We start from the raw sequence: 25,882 nt of genomic DNA on the forward strand, positions 1-25,882 counted from the left end.
AGGATGAGTTTGCAGAGCAAACAGAATGCATGAACAAATGAAAGACTCATCAATGTATCTCAAAGATTCCTTCCTGGCTTGATATGCAGCTTTTCACCTCTCTCTTAATCTCTATGCCTGAAGAAATTAAACCAAATTAGTTAAACAAGAACAGTCCTCTTGTTCTAGAACTTGTTTCATCATAGAAAAACTGCTATGGTTTCTATATCTCACTTGAAAAATCTCAATTATATATATTTATTACAATCCCATGTAGCAGGGAAAAGCAGAGTCAAATTAAAGAGGTGAAGATGTGGCAACATTCTAGAACTCCCTTGCAAAAAGTTACTGCTGCTGCTTAAACTCAATTTTAAACTCAGTGCAGAACAGTGATTCTAAGATCATGGAACATCAGCATTTATTTCCAGATAAACTGTAGTGGATAAGAAGCTAAAGTTTTTTTTTTTAAACAAGGAGTCTGAAAGCATCAAGTATTCTGAAGAGCTGCTTTAGTCAAGCAGATTCTACCACAGTAGGAAGAAGTTATTGAGTTAGAGAATACAGAACCATGTTCCCTCAACTAACTTCAATGTTCTGTTTATAGAGATTACATTTCAGTCACACATGCAATTTAATTCCACAATGGAATAATGAGATTTTATTTCCTACTGTCAGCTATCCTCAGAAATAGCAATTCATACTCCCAAGCTACAGAGATGTGGCTTCTGAACTGTGACTGGTGCCACATCCGAGCTGCTAACAAGAGGGTAGGTCCTCCACTTCTGCAGGAAGAAAAGAACACAGCCCATGAATGACCTTTGGCAGGACATCCTGGGTACACTCAATGAATGTTATTAGCTGTTTTCAGACAGACTCACCACACCCAAAACCACTAGCAGGTATAACACCAGAACTTTCTTTATATTAAATAATTTATCAGTGCTAAGGAAACAGAAGAGCGATGTGCAATACTCTGAAGTTAATTTTACACAAAGCCAATTTTATTTCCACGTAGCAAAAAAAAAAAAAACCTAAGTGTCAGAACTAGTTGAGAGAGGCTGACAGACTCCCTTAATCATAGGCAAAAATCTATTAAAAACAGTGTACTATTTTTTATAATTAGTAGGCTATCAAATCCTTGGAAATCAGGTATTTTAAATTGGTTTTAGACTTATAGTAGTAGATATGATTTTTTTTTTCCTAGAATAGATGACGCTGTTTCTGATTTCATAACTGAAGCTTCTCTAGTCTCTCTTCTCTACATTTTGTATAGAAACACTTTCAAGTTGCATTTGTTTATCTGTACATCCTCTTTATACAGACTCTTTTACACAGAAAGAGAGCACAAAATAAGCCCAAGGCAGCAAAGTTGTTGAGGAATGAAAGCTTCAATGTGAGACCATCAGAAATATTTTGCTTATAATACTTTCCACATTTGGTGTTAGAAAAGGAGTAGGTTTCAAGTCAAGAGCACTAATTGCTCAAATAAGCCCTATCTTTACAGATATTCTACCTTCTGTTTACTAAGATACATACAAAGGCTTCTTAAAATCTTTTTTTTAAGATGAAGATGAAGACACATAATTAACTTATAGACTGTGTTATGGATAATTTGAAATAAAATCTAAAGGATAAGAAGGTCCATAAAAAAAGTTATCAGAAAAGATGTAAAGTTCAGGCACAATCTATGTTCATGAAGCTTCCATGTAAGAGATGCTTAGAAGAGATGGGGAAAAAAAGCAGCTGAAATGATAGGCAACAGACAAAAGTGCTGTTCAGAAACATTAGAGGAAGCTGGAGAACTATGCTGAGTTAAGATTTTTTTTGCAACAGTTTTGCTCATAGAAGCAAGGAAGAAAAGCATCAGTGAGCTGCCTGAAAGTGCTGTTGTGACTGTGACTTACAGGAATGGCCTCTGGTATGGTGCTGGAGGAGCTGTAAGGCCCATAAAGGTAGGCTGGTGCATACTCATCTGTCACGGCGCTGTGCAAACTGCTTGGGCTGCTCAGCTTGTTGCCACTACTGCTGTTTCTGTTGTATAAGTTGTTGTTCAGTTCATGGTTTTTTCTGTGTGGCAGCTGCAAGCTGCCATTCAGGTGACTGGAGATATGGCTTACAGTAAAACCTGTCCTAGAGGACGATGATGTCTCATTGCTCTCATCAACATCTGAAGCAGCATACAGGTTCCCTAGAGAACTGGCTAGTCTGGAGTTTATGGAAACGCTGAATGGAAAACACATGCAGGGAAAAAATATTCACAAGGTATGTAGAGATAAATACAAAAATGTAACAGACAATTCAGAAGACATTAGGTGAATAACACACACCATTCTGAAATAATCTGTGTTTGCACACAGGTTCATTTCTAGCTCCTAAGTAACAAAAAGGAGAATTCTTTGTAAGAACTTTCCACGTTTTGCTTATTCAAGCACTACACCATGAGCTTTCACCTCTGTCAAAAAACACCTGCATGCAAGAGATGGTGTTAAAAGGTTTAGGCAGTATCTGATTTACACTGAAGTAGTTTGTGTACATGGAACAGTTTAAGAACTCCTCCTCTGTTTCTTGCAATCAGTTTTGTGATACAAGCCTTCAGGTAACCAAGGAATAATATGACAAAATTTGAGACTAGAAATAGGGTGTCCTGAAATATCTCAGGCTGGTTACTCTGTTCAGGCAAATATTTGTGCACATATTTAATAAAAATGCATCAATCATTCTGAGTGTCATTTAATATATATAATTACTTAGGACAATAGTTATAATGGAGCTAAATAGTAATAAATCAAGGGTTCATAAAAACCCTTAATTACCACTCCATATTCTGAGAGTAATAGTATATAGACTAGTGGGAATATCTACAAAACATCTGTAAACTGAGATAAGTGAAAGAAACCTTGACAACCCATTTGAACAAGACAGTACTGTTTCTGATGGCACAATCTGTATAAAACTCAGATCAGTAGGACAGATTTTGGGTTTTGTTTGTTTTTTAAATCTGTAGGCAACTAAAGTTTGGCTAGTGGAACAGCAAATCACTGTAAGTAAATTTAAGTCTTCTTATAGCCAAGAAGAGCAAGCACTTCATGGGCTGCAGATGTGCTGACAACCACTGTAGGATAATGCAAGCATTTGTACCAAAATGAGAAGAAGAAAAAAAAAAAAACCTTTTAAGGGTAGAGCCTAAGGATGTGGAAATTCTTCTTATTCTTTCTGCAGATGGTGAAGTGACTGCCATCACTCTGGAGGCCTTCAGAGGAGACATGGATCCTTCTGTGCCACCTGAAGTACTCAGTCTAAAAAGAGTGCAGAGTTCCAGTGAGAAGCAAGATTTTATAATTAAAATATACATCTCCAACACATATAATCTATCAGTACATAGATTGGCATTTTAATAAGTGTGAATTCTCAAGTCTCAGAGCTCAACAGCAAAAACTCAAGTTTGCCTGCTTAAACATATTTTTTTAAAAACTTTTCAGATATCCACTCCAAGTATTTCCCCTGCTGCATCTTATTAAAAAGTTACAAGCTACTTTTCACCTTGATAATTTATGAAGGCCAAGTGTCCATTTTTTATAGATTCATTGTAAGTTTTATCATAAAATTTAGAACTCTATATGTCAACTTCATTAGGAGTACTTTTTGAGCTTATAGAGCAAGTATGAGTAGAAAAACCCAGAACTGTAGCTTTCATGAGGTCAGCATCATTTCCAAATGAAAATTTCCACAAAGTTGCACAGAACATGCAGCTCTTTCTAGAGTGGGATTCTTAATGACAAAATCCTTCATGTGTTGATAATGAGCTGTATGTATGTTACACTGGACTACTCAAATTGTTACTATTACAGCTGTCCACATTAATTAATTAATTAATTAAAAATTTCTCTAGCCCCAGATCAGGGGATACAACAATCAGACCTTAAAGGATGAAAAAACTTGGGTACAGATCTCCAACTACAAGCACAGAAGGAAAATGACATTGAGCAGCTTTAATTACACACCAAGAAACGCTAGCCATCTGGAAAATTTCCAGTGCTAGCCATCTGGAGAAATCCAACTCAAAAGTTCAGGTCACAAAACTGAAAATAATATGCTCTTTTCAGTATTAACGCTTGATAATGAAAGAAATTTTGTCTTACATACTGTATTTTAGATTCACTGGGGTAAAGCATGCAGTTTGCAGGTGTTTAAAAAGGTTTGTTACCTGCCTATGCTCAGAAGTTTGAAATAGTGATCACATCAGTTGATTAGCAATGATCCAAAACACTGAAAATTAAGACCCTAGTCAAGTGATATAAATTTAGAACTAGAATTTTAAAGTCAGTACCTGAAGGGTTGTGATATTGACCAAGTGTTCAGTTTCATGTCTTGCAGCCTAAAGAAACAAAAGCAGCAATCTTTATCCAAGGATAAAAAACCTTTCCCCTCTGCCAAATCATATCTGTGTCTCAGGTTGGCTTAAAATATAAAAATAAGAAGTAGAATTATTGACAATCAGTGTTTTAATTTACAGTAAAAGGACAGAAAGTTACTGCAGGTTTAATTTCAAAGTTCATATTTTTATTGGTTCTGAAAAATTCTAAATTTCTATAAGGAGTACAGAAAAGTAATTATAGAAAGACAACTAAGTTTGATTAAGAATATTTTGTTCAAGTCGTAAGTTCTAAAATACTAGATATAAATTTGAAAATTTTGAAGTATTTTTTACATTATCTTTTACTGCTACACAGTAAGAAGGCATCCCTAAACAGGAAGGCAGAGGGCAAAAAAGGAGAAGATTAATAAACCAAATTTGCAACTAATAGATTCATACCTGGAGAAGTTTCCACCACAGAAGGTGGTACAGGTAGTACCACTGCCTTAAACAAGATCATGTACTTCCCACAGGGATCTGATAGCATGGACAGAATTTAAAACTGCAAATGACCTCAGACTGGTATAATTACCTGAGAGCTCCAGTTGTAGCAGAACAAGGCTGTCTACGACTTTTCAAGGCATTCAGCTTATCTCCCTGTGTCATCCCATTCTGAGCTTCCACATCCTTGTCTTCAGAATCATTCTGGGAAGCAAAAGCATGCAAGCAAGGGAATCTATCAAATCCCAGGAGCAGCGTAGTTTGAAAGCAGTGAGTATCTCCCTTCGCAAAGGTCAGAACCTAGAAGTCTGTTCTAGTGTCTCCTGCAAAGAGAGACTGGCACCACTCTTTGCATAGTGCTGGTACATGAAATGTGCCTCTGTACAAACACACTCACATTTTTGCAGAACCTGACCTTCTGCAGAACCTGACCTCAAAGTTCACGATGCTCAAGCCTAATGCCAGCATTTATTTACTTCAAGAATCTGTTGGACATTTATACACACCTGCATTATTATTAGTTAAAAACTTAGAATAAGCAGATTTTTGGTTTCCAGGAGCAAAGCTGACTTTTTGTTTTCCTTCATGCTCAAGAAAACAACTGAAAATCCTGAGACAATGACTTGAAATAATGCAAACTTTTGGAAGCTTGAAAAATTACCTGTAACAGTTTTAAATATTACTTGATCTTTTTTATTAAGTGGAGATTTGTTCTAATTATGTCCTAAAAATATTTAGAAATTATCTATAGCTAGTTGTTAAAAGCTCAGCTTCAGTCTATTTGAAATTTCTCCTTAAGGACACTTACCTCCTTGAATTGATCCAAGTCTGGTGCTTTGTTCAGGTTGTCACTGATGGAAATGTCATTTAAGCCACAAAGAACTCTGTTAATGTTTCCATCGACGACTCCTCCCTGTTTCTGCTTTGATCGGATGAGCTCTCCCTCCTTCCATAACATTGCTTGCTTCCTTCAGGACACAAAACCAAAGCCATTCACATCAGCACATTTGCAAACATAGAAAAAAACATGAAAACACGCCACACTTACAGACTGCCAACATTTGAATCTTCCGCACATCATCATCTGGAAACAAATTTACATGTCTAGCACAAACAATTTTAAAACCTCAAAACTTAAAAAAAACCACCAAACCTCCAGAATCACTATATTAGTCTGTAGTCATAACAGTACTAAAACTTCATTTTCTCAAATCCTTCTGGGGAAAGAAGTTAACTAAACAGGAATTGCAATCACATTTTAAAGCTCTTAAAACACAACTTAAAAAATAATATAAACCAGTGTTTTTATATACATCATGTGTGGCATAACTGATGATACAGAACTTTGCAACTTATTAGTGTGAGTTTTCTGGATACAGATATTATGCAGTGAAACTACAGCTGACCTGTGAAGTGCAAGTGGATGTAGTCATGTAAAGTTCACCAGGACTCTAATATCAATTTTTAGAAACTGAAAGAATATATACTTCACACAGGTGATGAAAATAATAGCAATTTCTTTGCTACAATGTGCATGGGCAGAGCAGATTTTTGATGAGGCTGCATTATTCCTCAATAAGGAAGTTTGCTGGGTATGTACCAGTCCTGCTAGTTCCATCCAAGAACTGAGACCCTATCACATACTATTGAAACAATATTAAATTCCTACACTGAACAAAGAAGAAAATAGTGAGGAGTTACATCAGAATACATTTCCACTGGAAACCTTTGTTTGGAAACAAAAGATTATGGCAAACCTTCAGAGCTAATGGTTCTGAGCCAACTGCCTAAACTTGCTCAATTATAAATGCAAAAGGTAAGCACTTCAGATGGTATGTAAAGTATTTAAAGACTAGTCTTTCAATGATAATAGTTAATAAATCCTATTCGTTGATTTCATCTTTTGTCCACATCTGTCCACTTCCAACACATCTGACTAACTCCTAAATTCCCCAGAACAGAAACATTCAGTCTTGAGGCCCTGTGTCCCTCTAAGGGGACAAAATGCACAGAACTCCAGAGAAGCTGACTGCTTCTGAGTAACTCAGATTTCAATCCCCTATTAACTAACCTTAAATCTTTTGAACAGGCAATAACTTACAAGTGTCAGTAGACAAATTAGATCCTATAAACAGTGCAAGATGGACAGGGATGGAGAGGAGCAAAGAAGGTACACACATATATATATATATATATATTTATACATACTCTTCCAAGAAGTTTTGCTGGGGTCCTATAATAGAGCCTGGGCGACATATTCTTATCCAAGCAATGGCTTCACCATGTGTGAACTTGTAGTGCTTCATGATGTAACATGCAATCAGTGTTCCTGTTCTCCCCAGGCCAGCTGCAGGAACACAAGAATCAACAGCCACATATGAATGGTGAGCATTCCAGAATTATCAAATAAAAGTATGGGATGTAAGAAAGCTTCCATGCAATGTTATTCACTATGTCAGTATTTGAAGAAATAATTTATGAGTCAGTGTCCCATTTATCACATAATTCAATTTCAATGCTCTGTAGATACAGAGACAAATCTTTCATACTTTGGAAAAGTTAAGGTTTAAAAGAACACTTATAACAGCAATCACTTGTGACTTGAAAAATTCTACTCCAAACTTTGTTCAAAAAAAGGCCAATATTTTTTAAAAAGCTGTGATCAAGCTGGATACCAACTTCATATTTATGATACCAGTAAAAAAACATAATCAAAGCACCTTTGAGAGGCCAGCACAAGTACCTAAAACCCATGGTGCAAATACATCACATCTCAACAGAGAGCAACTCAGTGGGTTTTTCTTTTTGCATCAGTTTTGTTGTGAAACCAGCAAAAAAACCTATTTTCTGCTATCTGTATAAACAGCAATGGCTGCTGACCAGTGTATAATTGTGGATATCAATAGCTTAAAAAAATTTTACCCATTGCGTAAAAAATCCCAAACTAATACTGGTTTTAAGGGGATAACAGAGACAGAGAGAAATTAGCTTTTACTATCAGTAAAATCTCAAACTAGAGAGTGAGAATTAATCTCTTTCTAGCTCTGTGTCTCATGTACTAGTAAAGTGTTTCCCCATTTAAACCTTATTTCCCACAAATACAGTATTTGCAATTTACAGTCTCACAATGGCCTGCTATTGTTTATGCACCAACAACGGTCCAAATGAAAACTCCCCAAGCAGCCAAACATCTCTGCTGACAACTCCATACACAACTACAAGATCTTTACATTTAACCACTAACTCTGACTTTTTTGAAAGTGAACATGATTTAGGTAGGATGAAGGGTAGATGTTCACACCTAGTGAGGGTCCACAATTGTAGCTTGGAAGTGAAGCTCTGAAGACTCATTTAAAAGGCAAAGTATTGATTTAATTTCTTTCCTCCAACATTCTGCTAATGTACAAACTTCCCATTACAATCCTTTTCAATTAGCTGCTCTTTCTCATCTGAGACAAGCAGTTTCTAGAGTAACAGCTGTGCTCAGAACATCTCTGCAATATAACTCTGCCTGAGTTAGGCCTGAGTTAATTGTTGATTTAACACTAGTGGATTATTTAGGGTGGTATAAAAACAAAAAGAACAAGATTGTTGATTTGCTTGCAAAATGGTCAGATAAAAGACCAAAAATTTCAACTTCAGGATTGAAAGTGCATCTCTAACTCACTACCAAGTATGTTATATTCCTTTAGCAGCTAAGGCTGGAGAACAACTTACTAAAAATCTCCTGCTAATCAATGGTTTATACTCTTTTTTAGCCAATTAGGGGATTCCCAGTTTATCAATGCCAGAACTTCTGGGTTCTAGCAGCAGTAACAACTTGTTGGAAAATAAACCTGTTTATCTTTGATATGCATATTTATTGTTTATGGGAAAATTATGAACAGTGCTATTCTTGCTTCTGATCAGGCAAGACATTTGTCTCCACAATGTCCTTACACAACTCTAAACATAAATCAGGCTGAACCCTTAAAAGCCTTTGTTAATCTCTCTTGACTAAGCATGTTTTGTGCATTTTTTGGCTGGTTTGCTGAATTAGGCTGGTTTGAAATGCTGGCATCACAATAACTCACATCAACTTGAAATGTGGAATTCATACACCACAGAAAAATGTAGAACAGTCAAAAAGCACAAAGAAAACCTTTTAGTGCTTTGCATTTCCTAGCCAATTATCATAATGCTGTGAAAGCATAATGCAAAAAAGAAACCTGCATCAACTAAATCTCAAGTTTTCAAGTCATATCAAAAAAAACCCCACAGAACAATGAACAACAGATTGTCAGTTCCTGCAAATAACAGTGTAGGATGTAAGGACTACATACACACAGGAAAATAACAAATATTTGGCATATATTTAGTCAAGCACCATAAAGCATTATTACACTCACAATCTGAAAGTGTTCTTAAACGCTGTATTTCTGGGATACACTCTATGGATTTATACTTATTTTGAACTTCAGTCAGAAATGAACAGGTGCACATACCTTTACAATGAACAGCAATGGCACCATCAGCATTTTCACAGATGTTCAGGAACCTCTGGACTATACTGTCACTTGGTGTGCTGCCATCGATGAAGAACAGATCATAATGCTCAAAACCAGCATCAGTAAAGCGTTTTGCCTCATAAATCTTTTTGTTTAGTCTTATGACTGTTGAGATGTTATGCTTCTTGAAATAAGGAAAGTAGGCTTCAGGTGCATGAAGAGGATAACCTATAAAAATAAATAAAGCCACAATATTTTAATGTCCTAGGTTCATGAAGTTCAAAATCCCACTAATCAAAATAGCCCCTGAAAACTTCTTGAATAATAAACACACTAATACTAAGACGCTTTAATACTTTATTCAGAATAGACATATTAAGTAATATAAAAAAATTGTCCAAAAAATGCTCATTAAGACCACTTTTTTATAAAAAGTATTAGGAGACAAAATGTTAAAACAGAATCTATGTGAAACACTGTACTGTCTCACATTACGCCCCCATTCTTATCTGCAAGGGGATTTATACATAAATATAGGGACATGTATGAATTCAGCATTTCAGAACAGCTGTTAATCTAGAGTCAAGCTGCAGATCAAAGAATAAAAGCATGCTTGAAGAGGAAACACTGTTTTTATGGAAAACAGATTGCTCATCTACATTATGGACAAGAGAAACATTCAAAGGATAAACTGCAGTACCAAAAATATTCCTGTCCTACTGGGAAGTAAGAGAGCTTTAGTGCCTTGATTCTCAGCTGAGAGACAAAAGAATCCTCCAGATAAAGATGGGGGGACAGGGAGGGAGGTCAATGACCTACCACAAGACAGCTGCTCAGGACAAGTCATAAAAGCATTAGTAAGTGCAATTCAAATCACAAGATAATTAGAAAAACATAGCTTTGTAATGTGTACTTGCAATCACCTGGGAGAGGATTATTTCTAGTTTCATAACTGAATTTTAAGTGCATTAATTTAATAATTTTCAGGTATATATGTTAAAAATAAAACACAGATTTTCCAAATTCCATGCAACAATTTAGGTAAATTTAGAAAAAAATTCTGCAAGAAAGGGCTGCAACAATGATTAGGGAAGAAACCCAAACCAACCAAAATATTTTTTTTCTGGATTTTGTTTAAATTTTCAGTGGTTGCTTTGTAACCGGCAGGACTTCAGTCATAAAAGAAACATGAGAGAGCAGAAGAAGGGGATGGGGAGGGCAAGTAGATATTCAGAAAATATGCTCACATAAACAGGACATGGCACAAATAATATAGTCAAATTAAAAAAAAACTGATGGTAGTATTTGACTGATTTTCCTTTTAGCTGGACCAAATCTCTACTTTTCCTGTCAGTCAAGGTTTTCTTGTTTTTTATTCCACTAGAATCACATTCCCCAGGTTCTTCACATTACCCCAAGTATCTTCAGTAGGAAAGGCAAGCTTCTTTCAACACTCTTTCCTGGTCTGTATCACAAAACCCTTAGCACAGCCTTCTGTGTTGAATGCAACTCACCTTTGGTTCTGCACACTTACTGTATCAGGTGTCAGGTTCCAGGAGGACAGTAAGTGACCTGAGTCTCTCAGGCACTTTGTCACAGGATGAAAAGTTACTGACTGTTAGAACAATTGAAATTCTTCTGGCAAAGAAGAATTCCAAAACTTTTTGAATTAAATTTTATGAGCATATATACAATGCTCACTGGATGATTATTTCTGAAGATTAAAACTGATCTATAATCCTATATCACCTTCTGCCTTTTTGCTATGATGGCTTTACATGCTGGAAAAATAAGATCAGATCACAGCATTAAACATACACCATACCATTTTCAAGTTTGCTTTTCGGGTGTGGTCCACTAAAAGCCAAAAATTTTCCTGGAATAATCCAGTTGAAGTCACCATTTTCCACTCGCTACAAAAATTTCAGAAGAGAAAAACATTTTAATATCTGTATATACAAGGTAAAAAAAAAATTACTCAAGATTTTATTTTACTCTTTACTGTGTTCTTGTGGCATTAAAAGGAAACACTTCAAATGTAATTAGCTAGCTTAACTATATGGGACAAATTATACATAAGCTGCTCCTCAGATCTTAATAAAATGAAATGTAAACAAAACTTGCTTAAGTTTTCCAATAAAAGCAGAAAGATCCTTTATGTAAGATATTTCCCCTTGAGAGGGTTCAGTGTTTCAGGACACCTACTAATAATACTGACAAACACCACCAGTCTTCTATGTTTTAATCAAAAATTATGGAAAGGCGTTTCCTTGTGGAGCACTAGCTAAAAACCACTCCACAGAAAACAAATTAAAAACCAATTAGCCTTCAAAACAATTACCCTTTCCCTGTAGAAACTGAAATTTACATATTGGCATAAGCTCTGATGAGCCAGTAATCACAGAAGAAAAGTGTAAATTAAATAAAGAGAGTAGATTTTAATAAACTTTCAAACTATGACATTTTGCATTTCTTCCTCACTTTTAAATGAAAACCTAAAAAGGCTCTTCAAATTCTGTCACCGCTGAAAATGAAAGCTTCTTTGGAAATACGTAACATCAACTGCAGCTCCAAACTGCCTTCTTTTCTTTCTTTAATTGAAGACTGCTCATTCCTTGCTTGGCAATGCAGTTATTCTCAGCATGACTTTTAAGGACATGGCATTCAGTTCAGCTGCACTATTAAGCTTGTGTTTTTAGCTCTCAGCTCATCAGAACATCCTAATGAGTGAAAGGTTCTGATAATGGACATCACTGTAATCAATTCAGCAACTGTTTGCTTAGCTGAGCCCATTAGGCTTGCTCCCAATGTCCCTAACAATGGAAACTCCTGGAAATTACCCAGGTTGCATAAGGACTAGGGAACCAACCTCAGTGCCAAGGCAGGACCCCTGCCCCCCACCAGCATCACAGACTGACATCTCAGCACTGCAGCATCCCTACTCCCTTTAGGGAAGAAGTCCTGATCAGTAAGCTAAAAATATTTTTGTATTTGTATCACCCGTTTTATTTGTGGATTAAGTTCCTTAGAGTTACAGGGGTCATGGCAAATAATTTATCAATATGAACTACAGGCATCTCTGTATATGTGTGTATGTATATGCTCGACAGAACATGCAAACATCATTATTACTAAAAAACCCAATCAGTAAATAACTTCCAGTCCAACAAAAGGGGAATTAGCTGCCTTGATAAGATAGTAAGATGAAAGAACTATAAACATGAAAAAAAATTCCTTTTAGCCTGCTCCATTTAAGTTGTATGCAACTTTTGTCTACAAAACCACATATTTGAAGACCTAACATAGCAAAAACCTGTAACATTTAAAGTTTTTGAAATATAGCACAGGACATAAGTAAACATAAAGCTGACCATGATGTGTAAAAAAAAAAAAACAAGACGTACCAAAAAATGGACAAAAAATTAAAGATGATTCCAAATTCTTGCTTCTTAAACTCAGCAAACAGCATATATAAACATCATTCACATGTATGTACTTTGCACATGCTAAAATAATGTTAAGCCTTAAACAAGATAATGGGATAGCTTTAGTCAATTATTTTAAGACTCTTTCAAGCAGACTAACACCTACTATACATACAGAATTCCAAACTACCATTTGTTTTCAGAAGTTTTTCTTTTTGTACATGGAGTAAGCAAAAATCAGCAATTTTATATTTTAAATTTTAGTTCCTGTTCATTTAATTTTGGTAATTCTGCAAGGGCTATACCAATTTTTGAACCTAATCATTATGGAATATGGCAGGATACAGAAATCCTTCTACAAATGCTTTCAAGTTTAGTGCAATGGGCAGATCTGTGTTACAGACTGCCTACTGCAGACATCTACAGCATGGCATATTTTAAAGCTTCTCTAAAGCAATGTAGCTTGAGATAACTTTTTACTACCATCAGATAAAGGTGTGCATGTTACAAAGTCCTAGAAGCATCTAGAGCCAACCAGAGTAACTATATCTAGGTTGTAGGAAAGTTGGCAGAACAGGGAAATAGACCTTTTAGCTTTCTGGGACTTCATTAGTGAAATAGTTTGGATGTACTTCCTTCACTAGAATTCCACATAATGCATCCTTACCAAAAAAACCCTCAAAATCCGCTTCATCCATATGGGTATAAAAAATTTGTTATATATTTGGGACTAATAGGAATGGAAGAAGGAGCTAACAAGTGCTGAAAGAAAACATTCTGTGGGTCAGCTGAGAAACCCTGGATTGTGTCCTGGGAGAAGGCTGGGAAAGCATGAGAGAGGTCCCAGAGGTCAGAAAGGCTACAAGAAAACAGCAGATTTATGATATGATGTACTGAAATTGCAAGGACAATAATCCTGCATGTTCTTCAAAAAGAGCATACAGGTTTCCATGTACATACCTTCATATGAACACTGGGTTTTACTCAAATTCAAGCGTGTTTTCAGTATGTTTTAAGCTGGGGATACTGAATACTCTTATTTTAGGTAACTCAAACACATTCAATGCATTATTAAATGTACAAACCTCATAGTGTTCATATTCATCCACATCAAATGTCTTAAAGTCAAAAAATCCATGCTGCAAGGCCTAAAAGGCAACAAGGTGTCAGTTTACACTGAAATACAATATATAAGCTCATTTTACAATAATTTTTGAGCAAAACTAAATCCCTAAATGTTTGTGGTTGTGGCTTCTTGAAGCTTTTACATTAAGACAACATGACATTTTGCACAGATGAACAACGTAGACAACAAAAACTCCAACAATGTCACTGAAACATGTCAGGCTCATTATTCCCCTCCAAAGACATGAGGATGGGACACGAGGCTGTTGCATATCACTTAAATTGTAACATTGACTCTACACACCCCACCTTGTGGGGATTTTTCTGTAAGGCAGATGACAAGTTAAAAAGCAATTCCCTTTTTGTCATACACTCATTTAATGACTCCTATGCCAAATGTATTTTCATGCAGTTGGACATAACAAAACATTGAACACTGAGAGTTTATTGATTTTCTGCACTTAGTATGATATTCTAGTTTTACCACTATAATACCTAGGCAAAATGGCATATACAGAATGCAGTGCCATGTATAATATGTGTTTCATTATTTGTTTTAATACACATTTCACAGGTACAATAAAGTCCACTAGCCTACATTAGACAGTATTTATTACAGGACTGAAAGAAGTTTTGTATTTGGTTATTTTTATTATTATTAATTATGTCACTTTTGTACTAAAGATTTGCATATTGAAAACAATTATTTGACTCTGAAATGCATAGCCAGTATTTATTCCAAATTGGTGGAAGACATTTCTGCATCATATATTTATACTGAACCAATTGCATTTTGAAAAACAGATATTGCACAAAATTCTGGAATTATGGTGTGATAAGGACACATCACAGATCTGTCATTTAAAACCAATAATCAGACTGCCATTATTTCCTATGTACACACCATCTTTTTAGGACAAATGAAAAATAGCTTTATTATAGACAAGATAGGCTCAGTGACTGGACCTGTCATGAAACCTAAGATACTGAGAGGTTGTCTGAACAGCTGACTTTGAAAAATGTATTTCATTGAAGCATGGCTGGCTGGCTGCACTCCACAACTTGCAGGCCCCCTGAATTACATATAAATGACATACACACATACAAACACCAAATTTATCCAGGTAAACTAAGGCTACTTTCAATTAAGGCATATGTTTTCTGCCCAAAGTGTTTTTACCTCTGTAGGTGAGCTAGACAAAAATTAAATAATAAATTTTATGAGAACAAAGGAGGAAAAACTGATTCTCACCATCCTTTTGATGTATTAGCTGCAGATAAATTACAGTGATTGCACTGACTACTTCAGATCTTCAGATCTGTAGAATGCCTCACAAATTACAGTCTTGCTGGTAACTGACAGCTCCTTTCCCACCCCCACAGAACTAAAAATATTAAGCTTGATCTCTCTTTTTCCAATTTTTAAAAAACACTTGTTTTGCCGCTTTTAAGAATTACAAGTGGTCTGTAAAGTATCTGTACAGCCCTGTTCCTATAGCCTGCTCCCTTCACCAAGAACAATGATAAATGATAAACAAAATTTAAAGGCCCCCAGTTAAGAACTGATATAAAATTTTTTACAAGAACGGTACTGGAGCTTAATAGCTCAGGACTACTTAAAGTGACACACCAAACCACTAGTAAGACACATTAGTTTTCACTGGTTTTAAAAAACTTCGAAAAGATCAGTGTCAAACACTGAACCAAGTGTTTTGGGGAAAGCAGGGGCCAAGTACATGCAAAAACTGTTCTGATTAAATCACAGATTTAAGATACTTAGGTATCTTTCACTGACCTCATCAACCTGTCATTCCCTCTCACCAGAAGTTATAAATGATCTATCAGCAGACCCAGCACAGTGTCTTGCATGAAGAACTGTCCCCAGCCAAGCCTGGTGCATTTTCATGTTCCACTTCATGAGGTGAAGTTCAAAAAGCTGTCAAAGGCCAGGCCAGGCAGTCAAAGTGCAACCTTGCTCCACCATCAGTATTCAAACACACTCCTCAGTAACTTAGGTTTCATCACTACTCATTCACAAATGTGCTCTGAAACCAGGTTTTATACTCTATTTAAACAGTAATTTTCTTCATGTTTTAAAAAACAATTTAAACCTGTTTTGCTAAGAAAAAATGTTATTACCTTATTTACTCCCTGTAAACAGTCCAAGATGGTAAGATTGTATGTGCTGTTCCCAAATGAAGCATCCCTATAGATTTAATACAAATGAATTTAATATACACAGAATTATTTTAAGAACTAGGGCAAAGGCAGAACACAACAGAATACAACAGAATACATTCAAGCTATGCAATACCCTTGGAGAAGTCTAAATTAAAGTCCAAAGACATCTTTTTAGAAGCTTGTTCAGATTAAAGTACTCCCCTACCCAAGATGTAGCTCAGACTAAATGCAGTTAAATATTGCAAGCTACTTTAGGTATTTTACATCAGGTAAATACATGCTCTTTACAAAATTATTTATGCTATTTTGGAACAGGAAGGTTTGCATCCCCTCTGGATTGTGCAAAGATAGTAGCAAATAAAGCACAGTTTGCTTAAACTAATATTCAAGTCTTAATTGAGTTACACTAACAGGGCAGGCAAATAAGACTAATAGCTTGGAACTAATTTACAGGCTTCCATTTTGATGCCTGATTACAGATGTGATTAAAAGTTATCCTGATATAATTAAAATTACTTGACCTCAGTATACCACATGAAAATTACAACTTGTCTGTAAAAGATGAAGTGAGACTCACCATCAAACACGCACCACCAAAAAAAAAGCATTGTGGAAAAATGAAAATACTTTTCAAAGTGTGCTTCAGACCACTATGATTTTAACAAAACTCTGCCTGAGCAGAGTATTGCCTTATCACTCATTAAGGGAATCTTTTACAGCTTTTCTCTTTGCTATCTTAGGCAGAGTCCTAAGAACTGCAATTTATCAGAATAGTAAAATTTTAGGTTCAGACAGACCAATTAATCTATAATTGATTCAAAATTCCAATCTTTCATTGAAAACTTCTCTTTTTTGATAAAACTTGCTATAAGTTGTATGAAGTTTTTGATATGCTCCTTCAATCTCAAGTACTTTAAGAGTAGAAAATTCACTCTGTATTCTTTAAGAGCAGAGTAAGTTGAGCAGTTTTGAGCAAGCAGTGTTCATAGAAAATGGTTTTAAGAAAATTAAAAGTCACTATTTTGGTAGTGTCATATTGCAGGCAGGCCAATCTAAAAATGCTTTCCAATTATTAGATTATTAAAACACACTTAACCATAATGTTTTGGAATGGGAACTTTGAAGTGTGTATGAATCTTTCATATCCTAATCCAACAGAGAAGTTTTAAAAATGAGAGGCCATAAAGTATTTTCATTATATTGAATAAGCAGAACATACCAAAACTTAATACAGAATTTTACAGACAATACATTTTTGATAGATAATGGATTAACATTGTTATTTTGAATATCACATGATAACAGATCATTTTAGCACAAAATTCTTTTAGCAAACAAAAAAGTCTTATGGGAAAAAAAATTAAGGGCCCTAATGGGAACCACATACATAGCAGAAAGGGTTTAAAAGCTGCACCAGTTTTCTGGAGGGGCTGACAGAAATAAAATCAACAAATGCAAACCACAAAATTAAATATTTAGAGAAACATGAATAGAAGATATGGTTGTGGCAGACAGGTTCTATTTTATATGTTGTTTTGTTGTAACAAGAATATAACTTTTATTTTATCTGTATGTATATAATTACTTCTTTGACTGATAAGGCATCTGATAGTGCTGTATATGAAAATTATGCTGGGAAAAACCCACATAATCCGTAATCCATTAATAAGGAACACTACAAAGGAGGGAGGGAGGATGGTGAAGCTGACCTAGATGTCCAATTCCAGGTGTACAGTATCCTCAGCTGCAGTGTCCACAGCAGCTGTTAGCAGTGAGCTGCACACAGATGCTGGCAGCTACCATGCACTGCCTCCAGCACCCGTGTCTCAAATGCCTCATTGCTCCTGATGGGCACCATTAAAGTAGGTGCTGATCACATGTTTAATTCCAGTATCCTTGGAGTCTTTTATGCCCAAATGAATAGCCACCTTACTTTTCAGACAGTGACAGAACTCTATTCACTTTCAAAATGAGAAACAATGTATTTCTAGGAGATGCAGATTCAGTATGAATCTGAGCTGGCATTACAGAGCTGCATATCCCACATCCTATTTCACAGTTGTAGCTGACCTCAATACTGCATAATGCTTTCCCTTTCACCAAACCTCTAAACACTGTCAATAACAAAACAACTTGTTTCCCCAGCACTTGCCAATAAAGAAACAAACCCCAGAAGCTATGAAATAAAATCCATCTCAGAAATTCATGTAATTATTTAGAGACTGAACATAATAATATTAAAATATATTTGTTTTTTTATCAATACAAAGTAGTTTGAGGTAAAAATCTGAAACACTGCTTCTCAGTAGGCAACTGGTACTCATGACAATTTTAAGTGGTGTTAGCACTGTTTTTAAATGGAAGTAAGAAGATACAGTAGAAGATCTTCAAGAGACTAGAGCGTCACCAAGTGACAGTGAATCAGCCAAAAATAAGACAAAAGTGTCTCAAAGACAGTAGTGCCTTACCCTGCCAAGTTATCTTTAGCTTTTCTATTATAAAAACAAAACAAATTTCCATGAATTTTGTAAGAAGAACAATCTGATTTTTCCACCCCTGCCCTGAACTGTATTTGCTGAGGCTTTAACTGAAATACCAGCTGAAGACCTAAGCCGATTAGGGCTTTTTGAGGTCACTCAGCTACATGAAAGTAGATCAGTTTCTCAGTGCTCCCTTCATGTAAACCTACCTCAGTACTCCACAAAGAATCTGACAATGCTGCAGCTTCTCCCTATTCAAAGCTGTCTATTTTTTTTTCAAATAGAGGACACTTCAGGTATCAAATTAACAAACTTGTTAAATAGTCCAGTTGTAACACTTAACTGATCATTGCTTACTGACAAACTCTTAAACTATTGAAACAGACATGACCTATACCACAGAAGTTATATAACATCTGAGTTCCAGGCTGCAAGAATAAATTCAAGTCAGTAAATACTGAATAGTAATGATTAGTATCTCCAAATTGCTTCCTTTATAGATCTTAGAACATGAGCAAAGAGATAAGACATTTGGGTTATATTTTGAGCAAGAGCTATTTTAGTCCTTTTCAAGACACTAAAGGTGTGCAAAGAGTGCAAACTTCCACACAGCACCACCTTGTTTCTGCCAAGCAGACACTGCCTAAGGCTACTGCTGCCAGCACAGGTTCAATGGCTTGAGCCTCTGTACTGTGCCACATCTTGCAACAGAGATGCTCCAAATGTCTTGGAATGGAGGGCAGGGGGAAATGTCCCAAAGGCTTTGAAACACCAGGAAGGATGATTAAATTATTTCTTTCCCATTCTCAACCAATCTAGATTGTCCCACTGCAGACCCTCATCAGATCTACCTGCCCTTCTCCCAGCACCAGTAACTCCTGAGATCCTTGTATATACCAACCTCCACCTGTGAACTTCATACCCAAATAGCCCCTCCCTGTCAGACTTCCCATTTCTCATCTAGCTTCTTATCTTATCACAATCCTTCATTTTATTTCCTCCAGTACAGATTACACACCCATCTTCCCCAGCAGGACAAACTACACTGCAGGTAACAGAATCTGTTTAGGCTCTAATCCAGAGACAAGAGCTGACATAGTCCAAAGCAGATCCAAAAGAAACGTAAGTGCTTGCCAGCCCCACACCATGCAAGAAAGAATGCTCAAGAAATCAGGATGTTTAATCATTCTAGCAAAAGCTCCCAGCACTATATTCCTTCTAGAGACAGCAAGGGTCAAGAAAAATTTCTCCCTCTAACATGGCCAAAGCTTTGCCTTAAAAAACCCAAACAAGAGCAACAAAAGCCCAAACACATATCAGATCCCACCCACACCAGACAAAACCCACCACAAAAACCCCACAACTGTCAAAAGCTTTAGCTTTAGACAATAATTTCTCTCACAGCAACCTAGGGCTTGAAACACTTGGAAAAAGACTGCAAAGAAGTTATGTTTCAGAATATCCTACTCCATAAATTTATTGCTGTTTTCTCCTGAAGCTGACAAATGGAATTAAACAATTAATCTTTTCTAATCATTTTGCCAACCCAGACAGCAAAACCTGAGTAGTCCCTTTGCTGGACTTTGCTTTCTTCAATGTTTTTGGATAGTATACTCTTCTCAGGGAAACACAAAAAGCTCTTTTGTATATAATATAAAATTATCTCCAGAAAATCTTGCTGTATCTTCTGTTTTTTTGATCCCTCCTTTGATGATTATAGAGTAGCTAACTGTTCTATTTTGAAATAAAATTTCATTAATTTAAATTCACAAGGATTGCCTATGAATAATCAATTAACACTTAACAGGAAATTGTTTTGTGTTATTAAATTTGTTACTGTGGTTCCAATCAGCCTCACAAGAAATCAGAGACAATTAATTTCATTAGTCCTTACCAGTCAAGCAGAAACAGCATTTTCTTATCATTGCTGCTACTATCAGTATCAGTATTATAAGGAATTAGTTGCAAGGCAAGAATCTATAGCCTTTGATTGGAGCAAACAGGGTCCTGGGAGACTGTTCTGCAAACACACTATTCCTCCCAAGTTTTCTGTCTTACCATTTTGGTACCTAACAACCAAGTTTCTTCACTCTGTCAAAACCTCTCTTCTACACACCTGAATTTTCACCTTGGCAGGGGTGAGAAAAACCTGAAGACAAATCAATTTACTAGAATTCCAAACCATAAATGTCTTTAGTTGGTCAACAAGATACAGCTATTCAGCTATGGAGCCTGATGAGATGTATCCATCCTCAGGGTCCTGAGGGAACTGGCTGGTGTTGTAAAGCCACTCTCCATGATATTTGAAAAGTCATGGCAGACAGGCCCAGTCCCCAGTGAGTGGAAACAATCACTCCTATTTTTAAAAAGGGTAGAAAGAGAGAGCCAGAGAACTGCAGGCTGGTGAGCACCATCTCTGTGCCTGGGAAGATCATGAAGCAGATCCTCATGGAAGCAATGCTAAGGCACGTATAAGACATTGTTTAATGTAGATCATGACACCTGTATCTTATACAGAACTTGGAGATGTTAAAAAACACTGGCATGTTTAAAATAACTGATTTTTTTATGCATTGTACCAAGTATTTTTTATGATTAGCTGAAAAAAATATGGATACCAGTAGCTCAGTAAACTTCTTGGGTTCTGGAGAGCTATCAGTGATCAGATCAGTGTATAAATTCTCTGTCAATAAAAGCTATCACTGATTTAATACCTTTAAATGTAGCTGATGGTTTAAGATTTCATAGTCAAACTGCTCTTGACATAAAAAAGAAAATCTACCCCCCAGCAGTTTATACTGCATCTGGCTTCTGTGCAAAGTCTGAGAAGAGACAATCTGATCTTCCTTTGCTGAGTGGCTGAAGAATCAGAGGAATTTGATATACACAAGGTAGGTGTACATCTACAAATGCATTGGCTGACAGTGAACACTACTTACAAAATGCTGATTCCCCTAAAAGAGAGGATATTGACCTTCTTGCAGTTCAATTCTATTGCCAGTGTTTCCATAAGAATACCATGAGGTATTTTCATTCAAAGAGCATAAGGGTATTTCATAGTCCACACCATGAAATATATTTGGAAGTCTCTCTATTAGATAGGCATGAGAGCTAAAATAACTTAGATTCAAGCCTCAGTGTGACCTTAGTACAGAGTTTAAAGACACATTGAGGCTAGAAACTATCTATGATTCACTGAAAACATTCTGTAACCTTAATATCAGTACCTGTTCTGTAAAATAGAGAAAATATAACAGCATAAAACCCCCTTCAATCCTCCAGTCTCACTAGCTAGGGACTAGGTAATTTCAAATATTTGAATGAATTCCAAATAGTAAAACAATGCATTATGAAGAAAATGTTTAAGTGCTAAATCACAAACATGCTAAGAACTATTTTCAAAACCTGACAGTTTGCTAGACTGAGTCTTACTTAAGACTTGGATCAATCTAAATGATTTATTATTCCCACAAACAGCAAGTAATTACACGAGATGTAAAAATTTTTTTTCTGGAGACGAGTCATTTTCAAACAATACCTGTATCAGACATGAAACACCTTTTTGGGAGGCAATCTAAACCCCATAATTTTTAGCAAATTTTAAAACAGAGAAGTAGCCCCATTTCTTGTGTTCACATACCTATATGGAAGATATGGTGGATTAGACCCAGATAAAAGCATCCTGTAAGTTTCTTCTGGTGTTTTCTTCAAGTATATAACCTAAAAGGGATGGAGGAAGAGGGGAAAAAAAAAATCAGCCCTGAGCCTAAAAAGTCTTTAACCTGACAGGAACTTCCTCCAGCACACTAAACTTGTAAGAATGCCTGTTATCCTCCTTCATGACCAATTCCTGTGACATATACAGATCAGAAAAGACATGCCTATACAAAGAAAAGATTCAGCTGTCAACAGAAATCAACAAAACCTTTGTTTTCTGTCAATCCCATACTTTAAAAAAAGAAAATTGGAAATAAAGTCACATACTGCTGCAACTGAGAGACTTTAATATGGCATGAGTTACTGTAAAATAGCTTACATTTAAAGCCTAAAGTCTTTAGTAAAGACAAAAGATCCTTAGAGGGTAGTTCAGAGAACTTCAGGAAAAAAGTGAGTCTCATTTATGAAGGAATTAGGGGCAAATTTGTACCACATGTTCTCCCAGTACTGCAGGTTTTATTTGACAGAAGTTCTGGCCCTTCAAAGCTGTGTCTGCTCAAAGACATTCACACACGACACTTTGAACTAAACCCTGGTCATTGTCTGTCCACACAGCTCATAAAGGCTCATAATAAAGACACCAGGAGGAAACAGAAAAAAGATATTAAGAACACAAAAGGAAAGGGGAGAGGAAAAGAAACACTGAACAAGCTCCTGAAAAAAATCAAAAGGATCTTGGATGTCAAGAGCAATGCAACAATTGACAGAGGAAGGAAAATGAAATGAAGAGGAAAACATTACAGTATGTCTTCAGCACTTAAAACGTAATGAATTCCATTAAGAAAAATCAAGGCGACATTTTCTGACTCATCTGTATCAATGAAAAGTCAGCAACCAAAACTTAGCTTCATTTTTAATCTAATATGATGAATCTTCAGAGTGCTTTCCTTCTGCAACATACACAAATAAAAAAACCCGTAACAACACAAAAAGCCTAGTGTGAATAGTTTGGATAAGCTGAAGCTTTTTTTGATATGTAAAAAGCAATGTTAAAGCTTAAAAAATTACTTTACAGATATTAACTATTCTCTTAGAGCAGTTTTTTTTACAAGGGACAGGGTTTTCTTCCCTTTCCCCACTGTCACTACTGTAACTCACTATGTGGTGCTGCTACTTGTAAAACCCAGATTCAATAAATACTGAACTTTTTTTTTCTCTGACATTTTCCTTTTTATGTTCTCAGCCTTCTGAGTGATGATGTGGCTGAAATTCCTCACAGTTATGCCATTACATAGGCACATGACATGTAGCAATACTGGCCCCATGTACCTGCCATCAGGAAAACTCATGTCATATTTCCTAAAAAGCTTACAGAACAAAAAGGAAATCAGTATTTTCCAAGTCCACCTTAACACTTATGCACAGTATTTCAAATGCAATTTCGATTTGTGTTTTTCCCACCTGCACCTGCCATTTACAAAATTAGAAGTATAGAGAACAGATCCCCTCTAGAGCTGCTTAGATTACCACAAACAAATCCTTCATGTTTCAGGTAGGGCTGAGATGTCTAATTTAAATTTTTAAATTAGGATAAAACACTCCTGGCAAGGAAATAACTGGACATGCCATAGTAGTTTACTATTACCTGTCTCTGGTTTAGTAACTTTAAGAAGGCTGTGGGAAAATCTTTTCTCCTTCCCAGTCTGAATCTCACTACTGACATGAGAAGCAATTCATCCTAACATGGTCAATTAGAGGTAAGCAATTTGGATTTTCAACATTCAAGAAAATGGTATCCTATGGAAAAACATGCAGGGGATCTGCCAAAGCCATTCCCTATGTAATAAAATAAATGGAGTTAAAGGGTGATGGCCAGGTTTCTCTAAAACTCATCCAGAGTTTTCAAAGACAGTTTAGAGACAAATGAAATGACCATCTGCCCATCTACCTAAAGGAGCACTCCTTGAGAAGCTATTTTACACACAGAAGTCTCTTCAGGAAGGTTAAAGTATCCATGTGTTCAAAAATACTTACAGCATATGAACCTATTAAAAACGCTGCATTAGCTCGCTTCCGCTGGTCAAAGCTGGTGTAGTACACAATCTTCTTCCTTGAGAGGCTGAAATACTGTTTAAAAGAAAATAAACAAACAAAACTTTAGCAAAATCACTTTTTCAAAGCTGCAAAACATGTTAGAGAAAATACTTATCAAGAGGTTCTTAAAATTAAAGGAGCAAAAATTACTGATACTCTAAACAATCTTCTTATATCACAGACAAATAAGAGTGCAGGGAAATAGCCACTGTTTCTGGGCAGATCTCTAAGTCAGCTGTACAGAAACATGCTATAAAGTGGAGCTGAAACAAAATCTTCAATATAAAAACCTGTATTTTTTTCTCCCCCAAGTTTAAATATTCGAAACACTCGCTTATGAACACTGATTAAAGAAATTGAAATTTTCAAACTAAAACACCATCCTGTACGTTAAACCTCTTTAGCACATAATTCTGTGGAGAAGACAGAAGAAAAAGTCAAACAATCAATCCTACAGTCATTTTATAAGTTAAACACTCCCATCTATACTACTTTATAATGGGTGATGGACATATTTAGAAACCTCCAACAGTAAGAATTTACTTAAAAAGGTAAAACAAAAGAAAAAGATTGTGTAAGAGAAAAGCCTGAAGAAAAGGCTAGGCAAAGACAAAACTAGTACCACTCACAATTCTGTTTCTTTATGAAGAAAAGAAGCCTGTGTCAGAATCCTGTGGACAAACCTCCCATTGAAAATAAAATCAACAAGCACCAGAAAAGAACAATAATGACAAGCTGCAGCAAAACTGTTTAAAGCCAGAGAGAGACAATATTGTCACTTAAAATTGGCAAGTTGAGCAATTTACCGCATTAGTAATTTGTAAAATTTCATGAATTGCCACACTTCCATTATACTCTGCTACACCCCTGTATGTTTTTCCAGACCGATTTTTACAGCACTCCTACAGTTTTGAGGAAGTCATCAACAGATATACTAGATTCTGTTTCTAATTATTTGAAGTATTTTTCTATTTTTAAAAGATGCATATTTATAAAATGCCCTAATACCAGTGCTGCTGTTACCCAACTTCAGGTTTTTAACTCTTGACACTGCTGACACTTGGGAAGGGGGGCTAAGGTAACTGCTGCAGAATAGGGTTTTATTTGTAGTGCCAACTGTATTTCACTTCCAGAAACCTGTCCATGTCGAGTCTTCAAAACTTCCTGCAAATCTCATCTCAAAACTTACTGCAAATTTTACAACAGTTTTAACCACAGAATCAAATTTTCCAAAAAAACCAAATATCTGACCAGCTCAGGAGAAAGCTGATGCAGGCACCACAGTGAGTTTGTTACTCCCAACCCCACAGGAACTCGCAGATCTAACTGCACCTTCCAGTCTGCTCTTACAAGGCACAACTGCCAGAGGTGGAAGGACTGAGAGCTAATGCAAGTGAGTGTAAATAGGACTGCAACTCCTGAAATAGCTGCTTGCTGTTGGTTGGAAGAGGCTGTATCTTAAGGCCAACAGCAACATCTCTCTCAGCGTATATGCAAACATACGAAGCACAAGTCGTTACTTAATTAGTGAAGCATTCAATTGTTATTAAAACTTGACAAAATGAATCCCAGTACTTTAAGATTCCTCCTTTCTTCCCC

The 25,882-nt window shown here is 36.1% G+C and overlaps 1 protein-coding gene across 1 annotated transcript in view; it reads right to left on the minus strand.

Annotated features, from left to right (window-relative positions):
- The window catches only part of CDC14A (cell division cycle 14A), a 47,926-nt gene that overhangs the window by 8,212 nt on the left and 13,832 nt on the right, over positions 1 to 25,882 (minus strand). The window contains exons 4-15 of the mRNA XM_030953406.1: positions 24,224 to 24,316; positions 22,173 to 22,252; positions 16,011 to 16,077; positions 13,832 to 13,894; positions 11,147 to 11,234; positions 9,319 to 9,549; positions 7,043 to 7,181; positions 5,643 to 5,802; positions 4,926 to 5,038; positions 4,307 to 4,354; positions 3,147 to 3,275; positions 1,884 to 2,202 (exon numbers count right to left, since the gene is read on the minus strand). Of these exons, the coding sequence (XP_030809266.1) occupies positions 1,884 to 2,202; positions 3,147 to 3,275; positions 4,307 to 4,354; positions 4,926 to 5,038; positions 5,643 to 5,802; positions 7,043 to 7,181; positions 9,319 to 9,549; positions 11,147 to 11,234; positions 13,832 to 13,894; positions 16,011 to 16,077; positions 22,173 to 22,252; positions 24,224 to 24,316 (1,530 nt within the window). The remainder of the gene's footprint in view (positions 1 to 1,883; positions 2,203 to 3,146; positions 3,276 to 4,306; positions 4,355 to 4,925; positions 5,039 to 5,642; positions 5,803 to 7,042; positions 7,182 to 9,318; positions 9,550 to 11,146; positions 11,235 to 13,831; positions 13,895 to 16,010; positions 16,078 to 22,172; positions 22,253 to 24,223; positions 24,317 to 25,882) is intronic.

This window comes from Camarhynchus parvulus, chromosome 8 (assembly GCF_901933205.1).
Source record: "Camarhynchus parvulus chromosome 8, STF_HiC, whole genome shotgun sequence".
Classification (NCBI taxonomy): Eukaryota; Metazoa; Chordata; class Aves; order Passeriformes; family Thraupidae; genus Camarhynchus; species Camarhynchus parvulus.